At 47.0% G+C, this 17353-nt stretch overlaps 1 protein-coding gene across 1 annotated transcript; it reads right to left on the bottom strand.

The window, feature by feature from the left end:
• Positions 1 to 469: 469 nt before the first annotated feature.
• Positions 470 to 15631, bottom strand: LOC110497531. The gene is made up of 9 exons (XM_036954416.1): positions 15475 to 15631; positions 9069 to 9172; positions 8664 to 8742; positions 7781 to 7985; positions 7158 to 7229; positions 5458 to 6488; positions 4236 to 5062; positions 3503 to 3727; positions 470 to 3319 (listed from the first exon to the last, which is right to left on the bottom strand). Exons 1-9 carry the CDS (start codon positions 15567 to 15569, stop codon positions 3066 to 3068), a joined length of 2892 nt encoding a protein of 963 aa, XP_036810311.1. The 5' UTR covers positions 15570 to 15631; the 3' UTR covers positions 470 to 3065.
• Positions 15632 to 17353: the final 1722 nt, after the last annotated feature.

Raw genomic sequence — 17353 nt, 5'->3', positions numbered from 1 at the left:
AGCCCATCCAACTACCTCATCCCCATACTGTATTTATCTTGCACCCCAGTAACTCTACTTGCACATTCATCTTCTGCACATCAATCACTCCAGTGTTTAATTGGTATATTGTAATTACTTCGCCACCATGGCCTATTTATTGCCTTTACCTCCCTTATCCTACCTCATTTGCACACTGTATATAGACTTTTTTCTACTGTATTATTGACTGTATGTTTGTTTATTCCATGTGTAACTCTGTTGTTGTATGTGTCGAACTGCTTTGCTTTATTCTTGGCCGGGTCGCAGTTGTAAATGAGAAAGTGTTCTCAACTAGCCTACCTGGTTAAATAAAGGTGAAATAAAAATAACATAAAAAAGCAGATATTATTGGGATGCACTCATTGTTAGTACATTGAAAGAATCAAACTTCAGAAATACGACTTGAACTTTTCAGACTTATATAAAAACATAAAAAATCAAGCCATTGTGTAGTTTTTTTCCCCTTTATGCATTTCTGTGAATATTTACAAAACCATAGACCTATGTACAATACCAACTCGCAAATGAACAAATAAACTACGGACAGCACAAACAAACCAGTTTACGTAATGATCATATTTTTTTATGTACACCGAAACTGGCAAGATGATAGCATGAAACAATGTAAGATTATATGTGATTATGTTAAATAAATTCAACTATCTATCAAGAGGTGTTGTGCGGTTTTAATCCAATAAGACAAAATGCCGGGTTACTTGGGGCTCCGGCAGACCTACAAAGAAGCCTAGCTCTGGTCCAGGGCGTTAGTGCGACTAGCTAAAGCTGTGAAGGCTCAAGCCGGGATTCCACCCGACCGCACTTTGTCAGCTATGCACCTTTTAAAGGCAATGTTTCCGCAAACTCTGTATATGTCGGCTTAATCGGAAATTACTTTAAAAAATGTCAAGCGTGCTATAATGCAAATCTACCACTGATCGGATTGAATGCCAGCCTAAGAGTTAGCAAGCCACACTAACACCCTGGACTAGAGCTACAAGCAGCTCATCTAACAGCAGTGAACGATAGAAACCAGAGTTGCTGAAAAAAGACTGGAGCTACACTGGTCAGTCTGAAAAGGCAAAACAATCAACACAAATGACGCAACAACACTGCATGTAAAAAAATAACCATAGCGTGGCATAGTATTCAGCTATGCCCACTCTTCTGAAAGATTGCCCCCCCAAAAATCACTTTGAAGAACACAGCCAAGTTAAATACAGAACTCTGCTCGTCGCAGAAGAATGGCCCGACGGCCTAATGCACCTTTTCAAAGCGCTTTTAAGAAAACACGTGCAACAGGCACAAAATAAAAGAAAGATGTCAACAACAAGAATATACTTGGTGTATTTTAGGCAAAGCAGTATTCAATTGCTGTCTTGTAGTGTTCATTTTGAAGGAGGGAGCGGGGAAAAGCCCCAAACTGACTATACAGTGTCTTAGGTAGTCCAAAAAGAAAATTTACAACACACTGATGGTGGCGTTTCCTTCACCCCCCCTTCACTCTAACCCAGGGGCTCTCTTGCTCCGCTCCTGGGGTGCAGGCTTTTGCTGCGGCTCAGCGCTATTAACACACCCGTTTTAAATAATGATCTAGCCATGGTCTTTCAGTCAGGTGTAGTTTCATCGGGTGAGTTAGTACTGGAACTAAAGCATGCACTCTCCAGGACTGGGTGTTGGAGACCCTATAACATCTTCTCAGCACTGGAAACACACACACACACTACAGCCTCAAACCCTAATAGTGTTAACTTGAGTGTGTTCAGAAACGTCCATACAACACTTGAGTATGTCAAAAACACCGGAGTCCAAAAAAAATCTAAATACAACAATCTGTTGTACTGAACATTGTTCATCTCGTTTTCAAGCGAAAACTAAATTAAAATGTCCACATACACAACACAGGCTGTTGTCACTCCTACACAGTCACTCCTTCTCTCACTCCCCCAGTCTCTACCTCTTTTTGTCTCAGAGGACAATATATAAGTGTATCAATAGCTAGGTTTCCATCCAATTGGTGACAGATATTCTCAAATCCGCACAAAAACAATCTGTGCATTTTCCCACCAGAGACACGTTTCCATCAAATTGACTGTGCGTGATGATGTAGTGCACATACAAATACCTTTTGCTGTTAAATTCCCATGTACCAAATAAAAAAAATAAGTTAAATGGGTTTCCATCACATTTTCAACTCTACAGATGGGTTTTCCCACAAAAACTGTTCTGTTATATAGCGAGTCTGCCCACTCTGGTACTGGCACGTGCGCACTGTTGGCTAGAACACACGTATAGGCTACATGAGATTATTATGGCCAAAAGAGCGAGTTTTCTTTATTTGTCAAACGGCTGCCACGCATCGATGATCACCAAAATAAGACCCTTGATATTTATTAAACAGGAGCATCAAGCTCATCACCTTGCACTTTCACCACCCTGTGAAGTTCATCCCAATGTATTTAATCTGTAGCCTAATAAACTGCATGCTTTCCTGACGCGCCGTAGTGGGAGGGCCACACATGTCATCGCGCGACCCCAAGATTACTTCGATATGATGGTTATTACATCAATAGTTCCACCGACATTTCTCGCATACTTCATTTTACCGACACAAAATATCCCACCTTGTCTAGCGTATTTCGTTTTGTTGACATTTGGAAAGTGTACCGAAAAATGTTGTTTCCATCAGGCCTGTCACTACATTTTTGACCCGACATTGACCCGTACTTTACTACATAAAAAGGTTGGATGGAAACCTGCTTAATGAGATGTAGGCTACATTCCAATACCCACATTAGCGTACCACTTCAAAGACACGCCCACTACATTGCTTCCTTAAGCGTCAACTCTGTTCCTTAAGCATCAACTCTTGTTTTTGGACCGTCAGCGGAAAAAATATTACAGAGTTGACAGTCACTGCAGTAACGTTACGGAGTTGACCACGCCTCTGTTTTGGCTTCCTTCATTCCAAGTAGCACGCTATTGTGGATACTGTGGAGCTATTGTTGTGTCTGTCCATCTATCTCTCAGTCTCTCCGCCAGTCTTCTCAGCACACCATGATGGGCGTCCCGTCGTCCTCACGCCGCTGGTTCTTCTTAAGCAGCTGGATGCGGTTGTGACAGTAGAATTTGATGGCCCGCCAGTCGCGCCGGTTGGTGACCAGCAGCGGGCAGCTCTGCAGGCAGCGCTCGCAGTCGGCCTTAGCAGGCACGCGCAGCTCAGCGATGTTGCAGGTCAGGTGCTCCTCCACAGCGGCGCGCTCTGCGTCCGACCACGGGCGCTTGAGGACGCCGCGTTTTCCTGTGCGGGGAGGGGGTGGGTTAGTACACACAGGGATGGATCTGTGTAGACATGTCTTTGTGGCGGGCTGTATACAGTACACACACACTACTGTGTACATACACACACACACACTTACTTCTGTATTGGTCTTGAATGTCTCAGCTCTTTCGGAGTTTGAGTATGGAATGAAAACACACACACCTGATTTGGGCCCACCTGAGCCTCTTCTGCGGCCGGGGAGCGAGGGGGAGAGGGGCGATGTGGAGGAGGGCGTGACCTTGAGTTTCCTGGCACGCGGCGTCCTGCTGTTTGTCCTGCCCTTCCTCACCATCAGCAGGCTGGGAGAGGCCACCTCGCCCTTCTCCTTCCGCCCCTCGCCGTCAGAGTCGCCCTCCGAGTACGAGTCGGCCGAGTTGCCTGACATCACTGTAAGGGGAGAAAGAGAAGGGTCAAATACATGTAAATGTTTCTCAACTTTAACTACAACGCTTGTCCTCATCATACTAAAGGGCAGTCCAAAATGAACAATCATCATGAGACAACGCTAAACTGTTTAACCCTCTAGAGTTGATTGACCGAAATAACATCATAAAAAAAAAAATCCCCATCAAAATGTCAGTTTAAGCTAGAGATATCTTTTTCAATCCACCGTATCCGCCGATGTCGCACTTCCGCATCTGCGGTGAAAGGTGGCAGAGCCAGAGCGGTGTTTGTCAGACCATGAGACATCCCGAAAATTGGTCGTCTCTTCTGATCGGTTTGACCTACAGCTAACCTTTCTCTAACGGTCATCATGTTTTGTTCCATCCGTTCCATTATATCAAGCAGGTTGAATCAAGCGTACTTAATACACAGTAAAGGAGAGAAAATTATCTCCACTTCTAGCTTGACTATTCAGGCCTGACGTACATGTTAATCCTCAGTGTCTCCTTACCGTCAAGCTCCAGACAGATGTGGTGGAGGCTCATCCCCCGGAACAGCACGCCGTCTCTCTCCCCGCACAGCACCACGCGCCCCACTCTACCCATCAGCCCCGGGTCGTGGCCAATCCCGCCGCAGCTCTGCGTCACGTGGTACTCACGCTCCAGGAAGTGTTCCAGGCGCTCTACGGCGTTCCCACCCGGCTGTCCTGGCTCCTCCCCCTCGCCGAGCAATAGCAGCTGCGTCAAGATGGCGACCTGGCGCCGGACTCGGGTCTGGGTGAGGGCGCGGGGGTTCCGGGTGCCACTGGAGCGGGCCAGGCTCCGGAGGAGGTCGGTGCCACGGAGGGGGGTGGCTGGGGAGTGGTACGGCCGGGCGAAGACGTACGGGTTCTGGGGATCGACGCCGACATCTTGCCTGGTCTGGAGGAGGAGTTCCAGACACGGCTCGCAGTGCGGTGGCAGGATAAGAGGTTGGACTCTTCCTCGTTTGCCCTGGACACCTACTCGAGGCAAATGTGGAAGCACGAGACGCTCAAAGGGCGAAAGCGATGCCTCCAGGGGTGTGAGGGCGGGCGGGGCGCCGGGGGGCACTGGCACGGGGCACTGGGGGGTGACACGGGAGCGGTATTCGGCTATGGCCAGTTTGGAGACCTCGCACTCGCGGCGACGATTGTAGAGTATGAGCAGGGCGAGGGAGGAGTGGCACAGGAGGCGCCAGGCCTCGGCGGATTGGAGCTGGCGGGACAGGGAGAGGAAGGCAGAGTGCTGGAGCCTGCGGAGGTAGAGGACCAGGGAAGACAGGGAGGAGAGGAGGGGCAGCATGTGGAGACGTCCCGAACTGAGGGAGAGGGAGGGAAGAAGCGAAAGAATGAGGGAGAAAGGAGAGGGAGAGAGATTAGTTTCAATTGCAGGCGTCAGTTATTAATTTATTCAAAGCACAACAAAAAAATAAACATCTATTTAAAGTATGTACTATACTCATAACATTTAATATATTGATAACATCACATCAGCAGTTTGGAGTTAATTATAAGTCCGTTTCAGTTGACTGATTTAGTCATCTAATTAAAGCATGCTAAAAGCATTCCTGCTGTTTCACATTCCTCAATTCTAAAGCTGAGCAGCAGTTCAGTTTGCTGGCACTTTGCTGATCCATCAACTACTTTCTCAATATCCATTTGATGAGGTGAATCTGTCATTTAGGTGAACGAGTCCTTTAACGGAGTACCTCACCTCAATAACTCCTTCTCCTTATCCTCCGCTCCACTGTCGTCTTCCATCATACCGTTCGCCTCCTCCTCTTCTTCATTTTCATGCTCTTTCGGCAGCCGTTCCATCTCCTTGGGCGTCTGCTGAAAGACGTGGGGAAAAGCCGCCTCTGCCTCTTCTTTGGGCTTCACCACCTCAACTTCCACCAGATCGTTCTCCTCTTCCTCCTCCTCTTTTTCCTTCTTCACTTTGCGCAGTCCCGCCTTTCTGGGCGGGTTCACAGCCGCCGGAGGCGGGCTTCTCTTCAGAACGGACACGGCCACCGCACTGCGCCCTCGGGGTGGAGTCAATACCAGGGGGGAGGAGTTTCCCCCAACGGCGGAGGAAGGGGATTGGGCGGCCGGACGTTGAGGAGACAGGGAGAACGCGGTGGCGCCCCCCGGTGGTGGCTTGTGGGAGTTTTGCTCCACTCCTGATGATGACCGAGGTTGCTGCTGGGACTGAGTGTGGTGTGTGGCGTGCGCGGCCGCCAGGTGGGGCATAAAGCGCTCGATGAGCGCGGCGCGGATCTCAGGCTGGTTGGTGTGGTGCTTGTCCAGGTGGCGCCCCAGTGAGCGGAAGTGGCGGCCGCAGTAGGCGCAGCTCAGCTTCTGGGGGGGCACGCCCATGCCAACCCCCCTGGCGATGTTAATACTGATGTTCGCCGTCGTGTTGGGCCCCAACGGAGCGGGGGATTTGAACAGAGAAGGGCGAGAAGAGGTGGAGGAGGAGGGAGGGGGGGAGAAGGTGAGGGGGCGGTATGAAGAGGAGAGGGGAGGGCGGCCCGGGGATGTCCGGTGAGGGGTGGTTCTCTTTTTGGAAGGTGTGGTGGTCCGGCGGCGTTTTCGGCGGCGAGGTGTGCGTCTCTGACCCCCGTCCTCGCCCTCCTCATTCTGGGGATCCGAGTCGCTGGCGTTGGAGTGGGAGAGGGGGGAGGAAGAGGGGGACAGGGGCCAGGAAGGGGTGAGGTAGTCCTGGGCTGAGAGAGAGGAGGGCACGAGCCCGGATTCTTCCTCCTGAGAGAGAAAGAGAGACAAAGAGAGACAAAGAGAGAGAAAGAGAGACAGAGAGAGAGAAAGAGAAAGAGAGAGAAAGAGAAAGAGAAAGAGAAAGAGAGAGAGAGAGAGAGAGAGAGAGAGAGAGAGAGAGAGAGAGAGAGAGAAGAAAGAATGAGGGAGAGAGAGAGACAAGAGAAAGAATGAGGGAGAAAGGAGAGGGAGAGAGACAGCGAGACCGAGAGATGAGTGGTGTTTGAGCCAGTTGTGTGAGTAGAGTACAGACAAGTACATAAGACAGACTGTTTAGAGCAGCGGTTCTCAACCCTGGTCCCGGGGACCCAAAAGGGGTGCATATTTGCGTTTTTCCTTAGCACTGCACACCTGATTCAAATCATCAAAGCTTAAAGCATTGATGATGAGTTGATCGTTTGAATCAGCTGTGTAGTGCTAAGGTAAAAACTAAAATGTGCACCCCTTTGGGTCCCCGGGACCAGGGTTGAGTACCACTGGTTTAGAGTGCCTGAATGAGGAGTGTCCATTGAGTGAGCAATACTAGTATATTACAACCGTTGAGGGTATATTAGACAGGTGCATGGAGTGTAGACATATAAAACAAGCACATCAGTATAATATTGAGTGTTGTAGAAATATAGTAGGTGTATGTAGGCAACAGGCATATTTTCGTACCTTTTTGATACGGTTGTTCTCAGGGTCAGCGATACACTCATATCTCCCTGAGGAGACAGTACCACGGAAACCCTGGAGGGATACAGGCTCCATTAACATCCATTAATTACCCCCCCAGTGCTGTCAATCAGGCGGTCAAACCAATTACAGTAGCTACTCAAAAAGCACTAGATACTATAATCAGTCAAATACAGTAGTCAGCCCAGGTGAAAAGACCCAAAATACAATGACTCAACGACTTCTGCGAGGAAAAAGAGGATAATTTCATCAAGGTAAAAGTAGACAGCGCAGAAATGTGTTGCACGTGATCCAGTCGCTAGTTGCAGTACTTACAACTTGCCTCGCATAAACAAATCATGGATATTGTGGCATACTGTCTATTCAAAATGTAACTATTTTGTAGTTATTTCGCTCACTGCATGTGATTTTTTCCATTAGGAAATGTAAGCTGTACGTTGACTGCACTTGACTTGCATTTACAGTCCACTACATCCCAGGCTATATCGGGAACCAGCCAGCGCTATGGCTACAGTTACTTAGGCTCTAACAGGTACATCCTCATGGTTACTCACCATGGCAACAGTTACTTAGGCTCTTACAGGTATGTCGCCATGGTTACTCACCATAGTGTTGTCTCCCCACTCGGTCAGGCTGTAGTCAACGGTGATCTCCTCTCCCTTGGTGATGTCTCGGATCGCTATGACGACCAGACGCACCTGGCTCCCACAGTGTACCTCTCGGATGCGGCAGTTTGGAGGAGGGGGGTACATCACTGCCGCCCCCCTGCCCCCGCTGGATCCCTCCTCACCCAACTCTGAAGACCCACTGCTGAAAGGGGGGAGGGAGGAAGAGAGATGGGGAAAGAGAGAGAGAAGGAGAGGGAGGGAGGTAGATAGATCAGCACACGTGGACCTATGCATACAAAATCAGCAAAAATTGTGTCTGCTATCTGAAGCTAAGACACACACACACAAAGCTACCCCACGGAAAACAGCACAACTATACAAAACATTAGGAACACCTGCTCTTTCCATGTCATAGACTGACCAGGTGAAAGCTATGATCCCTTATTGATGTCACTTGTTAAATCCACTTCAATCGGTGTAGATGAAGGGGAGAGACAGGTTAAAGAAGGATTTTTAAGCCTTGAGACATGAATTGTGTATGTGTGCCATTCAGAGGGTGAATGGGCAAGACAAAAGTTTGCCTTCGAAACGGGTATGGTAGTAGGTGTCAGACGCTTTGTGTCAAGAACTGCAACGCTGCTGGGGTTTTCCCGCTCAACAGTTTCCTGTGTGTATCAAGAATGGTCCACCACCCAAAAGGACATCTAGCCAACTTGACACAACTGTAGGAAGCATTGGAGTCAACATGGGCCAGCATCCCTGTGGAACGCTTTCGACACCTTGTACTATACATGACACACACAATAAAAAGTACACAAATGTTATCAATTAAAAAACATTTTATCATAAAAATAACACCATGAAATAAAATCACACTTACCAGATCTGAACAGGGTCATTGATGTAGCATGGGCCATCCAGGGTTGGTCGTTTGTTCTCTGCAGCCCCTTTACCATTACCTGAGAGAAGAGTATAAAAGGATTACACACGAGCACACAAGCAAATGCACACAGACACAGATGCACGACTGCACACACACACACTGACACGCTCGAAAGGACACACACACACAAGGTCATCACCCTTTCCCCACCTAAACACATATGCACATCTCACACACAAACACAGTCAGTCACACAAACATTTATATAGGTCAGCACACACTCTTCCACCCATAACTCGCACAATCCCGGACGCATGCACACACACTCAAAAGGACACGCACTACACAACTATAAGACACACGCGTCAACAGAAGAATCGTCCCTAAAGGACAAACACACACCTGGACCGTAGCTGTGTTCGGAGCTCTCCTCCTCATCCTCTGTTACAAAGACGCGGTCGCACACTTTCACCGGCGTTCCCTTCCTTTTCCTCCCACAACCGCGTCTGTGGAACACACACAGAGAGAGAGAGACAGAGAGAGAGGGAAAGACAGAGAGAGAGACAGAGAATAATTTTATCAATGCCCCAGGCGGACCAATCTTAACATCAATCCGGTAGGAAAAGCAATCAATACACTGATTACCAATAGGAACCCCGTCTCAATTTCTGTATCCAATTACTTTCAACCAATAACAACTGAATCATTGATTCATTTAGACTATGCTGAATGCTGACTGGACAGAATTTGGGCAGAATTGGGCCAAATTCTTACTGGGTAAATTGGTGTTGAAGGGACATTTGTGAAACAAGCCACAATACAAGACACTGATCCAAGGTCTGTGTTGAGTTTCACTCCACTACCAGGGATTCAGGATACAGGGATGGTAAACTGATCCAAGATGTGTGCTACGGTGCAGATTCTAGCCATAGCGTAAAGCCACTTGTAAGTAAGAGCAGAGGATACACTAGGAGCTGATCTGAGCTAATCTTTCTTTGCCTCAAGCCTAGCCGTAACCATTCAAATCCAAGCACTAGAAACTGGCTTTGGATCAGTGTGATTTAGGGCAGTTTTTCTACACACACACTGTTTTCTGTAATTCTTTCTATTTTTTCCTTACATGACATTGAACGCTCTTAAAACTAGGCCATAGGAAGACAGTGCCTTGGTTTCTCAAGTGTTCATTACTGCATGTGTGTTTGTGCGTGTGTGTGTGAGAGGTGTATGTGAGAGAGCGAGAGAGAGAGACTCTTTGAGCAGAGATATCAACCAGACTCGCTGTCTTTGTATTGATCTGCCCCTCGCTCTCCATCTGGACTCGTGATAACGTGTGTGTGTGTGTGTGTGTGTGTGTGTGCGCGCGTGCTCGCCTGCACTTTCTTGTGTGCACACTCTCTCGTGTGAGTGTGTATGTCTGCATGGTCACTCATGTATGCCCATACTTTTGTCTACTAAGCTTGGGCCTAGTTGCTCTTTCTTAAAGTAACAGCGTTCTTTTAAATGCTTTCCACCCATTCCCCATTGTATAAGGTAATTTACATTATAAGAGGCATTAGCAACAACTGATTTACATACAGTACAGTGGTTCATAGTGTATATATATATATATGTGTGTGTGTGTGTGTGGTACAGTACCACAGCCTTTCTAGCCTGGTCAATTCTTCCCGTTAGGTTGCATACACTACATGGACCAAAAGTATGCGGACACTTGTTCGTCGAACATCTCATTCCAAAATCTTGGGCATTAATATGGAGTTGGTCCCCCCTTTGCTGCTATAACAGCCTCCACTTTTCTGGGAAGGCTTCCCACTAGATGTTGGAACATTGATGCGGGGACACAAGAGCATTACGCTTCGATCACACCGACAGCGCCATCGCATATTTGGTTCACCAGAATTTCATTAATTTCCAATGAAACACTGCGTTTGGCCTGCAGCATTGCGTCGCAGAGGCAGTTGCAGTGTGTTCGGTGTGGTGCATACGTTGAATTTATCAAACGTATGCATCAAACTGTATGCATAGGTGTCTTGACGGAAATGGTAGCAGAAGATGAACGTTGAACTTTTGTTGCAGACATATCCAGATGACGCTGCGTACTATTTGGCGCAAGGACACTGTCGGTGTGATCGAAGTGTTAGTGAGGTCGGGCACTGATGTTGGGCGATTACGCCTGGCTCGCAAGTCGGTGTTCCAATTCATCTCAAAGGTGTTCGACGGGGTTGAGGTCAGGGTTCTATGCAGGCCAGTCAAGTTCTTCCACACCAATCTCAACAGACCATTTCTGTATGGACCTTGCTTTGTGCACGGGGGCATTGTCATGCTGAAACAGGAAAGGGCCTTCCCCAAACTGATGCCACAAAGTTGGAAGCACATAAACATCTAGAATGTCATTGTATGCTGGAGCATTAAGATTTCCCTTCACTGGAACTAAGGGGCCTGGCCTAAACCATGAAAACAGCCCCAGACCATTATTCCTCCTCCACCAAACTTTACAATTGGCACTATGCATTGGGGCAGGTAGCGTTCTCCTGGCTTCCGCCAAACCCAGATTCGTCCTTCGCCAGATGGTGAAGCGTGATTTGCTTCAATTATTTATTTTTTTTACTTAAAAAAAAATATTTTGTCATTTAGCAGATCTTATCCAGAGCGCATGAGTGCAAACATTTTCATTCTGGTCCAACCGTGGAAATCAAACCCGCAACCCTCGGCGTTGCAAGCGCCATGCTCTACCAACTGAGCCACACGGGACCTCCAGAGTCCAATGGTGACGAGCTTTACACCACTCCAGTTGACACTTGGCATTGCGCATGGTGATTTTAGGCTTGTTTGTGGCTGCTCGGACACGGAAACCCATTTCATGAATCACCTGACAAACAGTTATTGTGCTGACGCTGCTTCCAGAGGCAGTTTGGAACTCGTAGTGAGTGTTGCAATCGGGGACAGACGATTGTTATGCGCTTCAGGATTCGGCGGTCCCGTTCTATGAGCTTGTGTGGCCTACCACCTTGCGGCTGAGTCGTTGTTGCTCCTTGCCTTTTCGCTTCACAATAACAGCCCTTATAGTTGACAAGGGCAGCTCCAGCAGGACAGAAATTTGACAAACTGACTTGTTGGAACGGTGGCATCCTATGACGGTACCACCGTTGAAAGTCACTGAGCTCTCCAGTAAGACCATTCTACTGCCAATGTTTGTCTATGAAGATTGCATGGTTGCGTGCTCGATTTTATACACCTGTCAGCAACGGTGTGGCTAAAATAGCCAAATACACTAATTTTAAGGGGTGTCCACATACTTTTGTTTATATAATGTATTTCCTAACCAATATGTTCCAATGGAATTTTGCTTATATCTCCTTGATGGTTTTAAGGGTCTTTAAATACAGCAGGGGGGACAAGTGTGAAATTGTCTACTACTATGTGTGTTTGTGAATTCTACATGATTCAATGCACTACGACCACACATTATATAGTGCACTACTTTTGACCAGGGACCAGTTACGACCACGGCATATCGCCAGTCTCTTGGATTTATCATGACATGTTTACGTAAGCCCAACCAGGATTGAGGAAGTAAGTCCATAGGAGTGTTTCTCTTGGTGATAGTCCATTGTGTGTGTGTGGTCTATTCTAGCACTGTCTAATCAGATGTCTCTCTTCTCCATTCCATATGTCCTTCACTCTATCAATCTCTTTCTCTTCCTACCATTGATTCTCTCCATTCCCCTATCCCTGAACATCTCTCCCTCTCCCACAAACAAACACACTCTCACACACACAGCCATCATCCTTTACCAACCCACATACAAATATACAAACAAGTCCTCACTCAAGACCAACATGTGCACACACAAAAACACACCCTCTCAGGCACACACACATTCTCTCCAGCCAAGCTCACATGCACGCACACACACCCCTCCCCCTCTCTAAAGCTCACATGCTCGCTCACACACACACACACACACCTTCTCTCTCAAATATCCAAACCCACAGTCTCATGTTCCCTCTCTCTCACACACACAAAATGTACACACACACACACAAAAAAACACACACATACAATCTGCACCATACACACTCCTAGACTTCTTCATTTTTCCTGCAATACACCTATTTTCTCACTCTAACACATACACTCAATCTCCAGAACACATGAGCCATCTATTTCTCTCATAAACGACAGTACTTTTTAATACACACTCCCTCTCACACACTACACGAGTCTCCATAAGGCACGCATGCACACACTCACGCAATCCTCTTCGCACACTCTCCCTCCTCCATGGATAACATTCTCTCTACACGCACACTCCCACCCTCCCCCCACTCAGTCACACACACACTGTCCTTCCCTCTTTCATAAACAAAGTAGATGCATAAATACTCTCCTTTCCTGTCTCGTACACACAAGCAAACACACTGCCCTGTCTAAGTCACACACACACACACAAACCTTCTCTCTGTATCCCCCTTTCACACACACCCTTCCCTTTTTCTCTCTGCCTGCAGAACACACACACACACACACACACACACACACACCCTTCTCCCTCTGCCTCCAGAACAAACACACACAGACACACACATTCTCTCTCCTGCTTGCTCTCTCTCACACACACACACACACACACACACACACAAAGCCTTTTTTTCCCTTCCCAGACAGACACTCATTCTCCCTCCCTTCTGTTTCAAAAGTGCACGCACGCACGCACGCACAAACACACACACACACACTTCCTCACCCTCTCTCCATCACACACCCTCCCCTTCTCTTTCCCTCTCACACACACCCTCCCTCATCTTGCTCTCTTCCCTTTAAACACACACACACACACACACACTCTCCCTCTCGGTGTGTGTGTGTGTAACTCACCCCCCCCCCCTCTCTCTTCGTCACAAACACACTCTACCCCTCCATTTCTTAAAGACAGACACACACACTTTCCTTCACCCGTCTTCACTGTCAGTTTAAAATAACTAAACAAAAACTCAAATCTCTCACACACACAAAATATGATACCACAAAATGTTAGTCTCTTACTAAACTATTCTTTCTACTTAGAAGACAACACACTAATGGAAAGTCAGAAACTCTCTCTCTCTCTCTCTCTCTCTCTCTCTCTCTCTCTCTCTCTCTCTCTCTCTCTCTCTCTCTCTCTCTCTCTCTCTCTCTCTCTCTCTCTCTCTCTCTCTCTCTCTCTCTCTCTCTCTCTCTCTCTCTCTCTCTCTCTCTCTCTCTCTCTCTCTCTCTCTCTCTCTCTCTCTCTCTCTCTCTCTCTCTCTCTCTCTCTCTCTCTCTCTCTCTCTCTCTCTCTCTCTCTCTCTCTCTCTCATCCCCTTTGCTTTATCCCTTCTACAAACACACACAACCCACACATTTCTTGGTTACACATAAACACACTAGTCCTTTACACAGACCACTCCTCTCTCACACACACCCCACAAACAAACACTCATACACCCTCCCCCACTAAGCAACACACATGTATGCACAAACACACTCTTCCCTCCCCTTCCCTGTACCTCTCTCACACACTTCCCCTCTATCCCTCCCTCCCTCACACACACGCACACACACACACTCCCCCTTTATTACACAAATATGCTCACCCTCACGTACACACATGTCCTTCACAGTCTCTCTCACAGCTCTCTCCTCACACACACTCTCCAAAAAAACACACCTTATTTATTTTTTCTCTCCCCTTTTCCTCACACTGCAGCTCTCCCCCAGCCCTTCTCTCACACAATCTCTGAAAAACACACCTTTTCACTTTTCCCCCCTCCTCTCCCTTACACACACACACACACACACACACTCTCTCTCTTAAACACACACACACACTCATATACACACAACTCCTCCCCTCCTTTCTCTCTCACACACACTCCCTCTCTTAAACACACACACACACACACACACACACCCTCTCTTAAACACACACAACTCCTCCCCTCCTTTCTCTCACACACATTCATCCACACATGCCACCCCCTCTAGCACACACACCACCCCCCCCCTCTCTCTCTCACACACACACACTCTCTCTGTGCTCATTCCTCTCACACACACTCTTGTTCTCTTTGTCACACAGTCTCTGCATACAACACGCCCCCCCCCCCTCACACACACATACTGTGTCTGTCACGCACACACTCTCCCCCTCTCCAACACACACTCTCCCCCTCTCCAACACACACCATTCCCCCATGCCATACACACACACTGTGTGTCTCTGTCACGCACACACTCTCCCTCTCTCCAACACACACACTCCTCCCCCTTGCTCACACACACACACACACACACTCCCCTTTCCCTCCTCTCTATCTCACACACACACAGTGCTCATTCCTTTCTCTCACGCTCTCTCCTCTCCCTGTGTGTGAGCTCTCTCTTCTCACACAACCACACACAATTTGATAACTACACAAGTACAGTAGTTGCTAAATTTGCTAGCTACTATAGCTCGTACAGTTCTCTCTCTCACACACACACACGCACACACACACACACACACACACACACACACACACACACCGTTATATTTATAGCTGCTTTGTGAAGTGGGTAGCAACTATTGCAACTAATGAACACTAGACTATAATTTATACTGGTTTCTCACACAATGTCTCGCACAGAATACGTTAATAACGAATGTGTTACGCATTACAACTTTCCTTCAACACCGCGTTAGCTCAAACACGCCATCTAGCTCGCGCTGTCACACGGTCACCTCAGAAAAAATACCTTTAAATGTCGCCATGGCAACTAATTAACTAACTGACTGACTAAAACCCTCACCCCCGAGGTGTTGGCGCCGGTTTGGTTCCCTCTCCGTCGCTGTCCAGGGTCGGTGGCTCACGGTAGTCGAAGAGCGAGCGTACGGTCTCCGCCATGTTAAAAACCGACTAGTCTTCTCCGTCAGTTTCTCGCTCTCCGGCTCTCTCGACTGGCTCACCCGAAGGTTATTCTAGCCACTCCCATTGCCTCAGAGCGGAGGGATGAACAAACACATCAACAACACGCTACTAAACGATACGTTTAGCTCACATAGTGTTTAGCTCATATATAACACGTAGTTGGTGACTGTTAAAAAAAGAAGAACATCCACACATTGTGGTAGTAGTGTCGTTTAAAGGGAGTGTGCTTAGAATGCTGATTCTTTGGAAGTGCGGTAAAGATCCAACCCTACATATATAAGCAATGGACTCGTCCGCGGAGAGAGGACGAAAAAAAATTGTTGTTGCCTACTGCCTACCCGTTTCTAGGGGAAGACTTGATTATCTTGTTAACCCTAACTGGAAGAAGGGGAAACAGCATCTGTCTTGGTCTCTTTCTGGATTCACCAGCGAATTTAAACACGTTTTCTTGCTGGGAGTAATGTTATTACCTCTGCAAGAACTCCAAGATATCACCAGAGTTAACTGAATTAAACTGCTGGGGCAACTTGATTCTGCTCAGTAGCGCCATCTAGTTTATTACCCTACATCAACGTTATTTACCAGCACCCCTATCCTTTCTCCAGTTTGAGTTATTCTGGTACAATCAGCGGCGATTTTAGCAAGTAAATCTTGGTGGGGCAAAAAAATAAATAAATTGGGATGCATGCCTGCAAAACCACTACAAAACACAACACTAAACAATACATGAATTGCACTACAACGGTGACAAACGGTGCCCACAAACTGTAACGGCCTACATAAAGCTGTCCCAACAGCAGAGTCCCAACACCTTACCACTGCTACACCTGGCTATCATCAGAGCCTTATCTGGCAGTGAAACAGTTCATTCAGCCCGATTTACTGCCTTTGAAAAAAACATAGCTGATATGGCTGACTTGCTTAACCAATGTGGTTGAGATGTACAAACCATGGCATAAAAGGGATAACAAGCGGATAAGTGGCAATCCATAATTTCAATAGAACTATTTATTCAGCACTTTTGAAATGGGCCGTTCTTACAGTGTTCTCCCTGTACACCAAGTCAGAGCCGTAGTATAAATAAAGGGGGCATATAAGCAGACAATGAAAGCTCTTATAATATTCAATGATTATATTTCTCAAAAACAGGTTATAGGCTACATGTGCACCACCAAGTCAGCACAGTCGGCGAAATTAAGAGGTGAAAATAGACTAAATTATTAGGGTGAGGCACATAGGCTACTAACAGCTTACTACACAACATACACTTAGTATTACTTTCTTAGCTACAGTATACAGTATATCTCCCTGTTATATTACATCATTTATGCAGAAGCATACAATAAATTTTTGGATTCACCTTGTTGTGCTGTGCTCACTTGAACAGGAAGGTGGTGTGGCGGTCCTTCGTGTGCAAATTTTGTCATCAAACTTTGTCATCAAAGTCTGCCATTCTCTGGATTTATGGTGGTTTCAAGACAACTGGGAACAACAACAACAAAAATTTGAATCATGATGACGTCAGTGATCTTCAGGTTGTAGTTCTAGAAAGAGGCCCGAGTTCCAGATTTACAATTGCGAGTTGGATAAAAGTTCCCAAAGTTTCCCAGTCGTAGCCCAATTGTCTTGAACTCATTAAAGTCAGATTTTGCAGTTCCGAGTTAACAATTGTTTTGACCGCAGAACATTTCATACTTTGTTGACAGCATGACCAATGTTGAATGTTTATAATTTTAAACTAGGAAAAGAGACTCTCAATC

This window comes from Oncorhynchus mykiss, chromosome 19, assembly GCF_013265735.2.
Source record: "Oncorhynchus mykiss isolate Arlee chromosome 19, USDA_OmykA_1.1, whole genome shotgun sequence".
Taxonomy (NCBI): Eukaryota; Metazoa; Chordata; class Actinopteri; order Salmoniformes; family Salmonidae; genus Oncorhynchus; species Oncorhynchus mykiss.
Note: the sequence above shows the minus strand (reverse complement) of the source record. Positions and strands in the feature narration are given on the sequence as shown.

Bases quoted from the DNA above. Each gene is read 5' to 3' on its own strand.
- LOC110497531 (XM_036954416.1), bottom strand. From the start codon at position 15,569: ATGGCGGAGACCGTACGCTCGCTCTTCGACTACCGTGAGCCACCGACC. The intron at 6,489-7,157 runs GTACGAAAATAT...TTTCTCTCTCAG, and splicing joins AGAACAACCGTATCAAAAAG to GAGGAAGAATCCGGGCTCGT. The intron at 5,063-5,457 runs GTGAGGTACTCC...CCTCTCCCTCAG, and splicing joins AAGGAGAAGGAGTTATTGAG to TTCGGGACGTCTCCACATGC.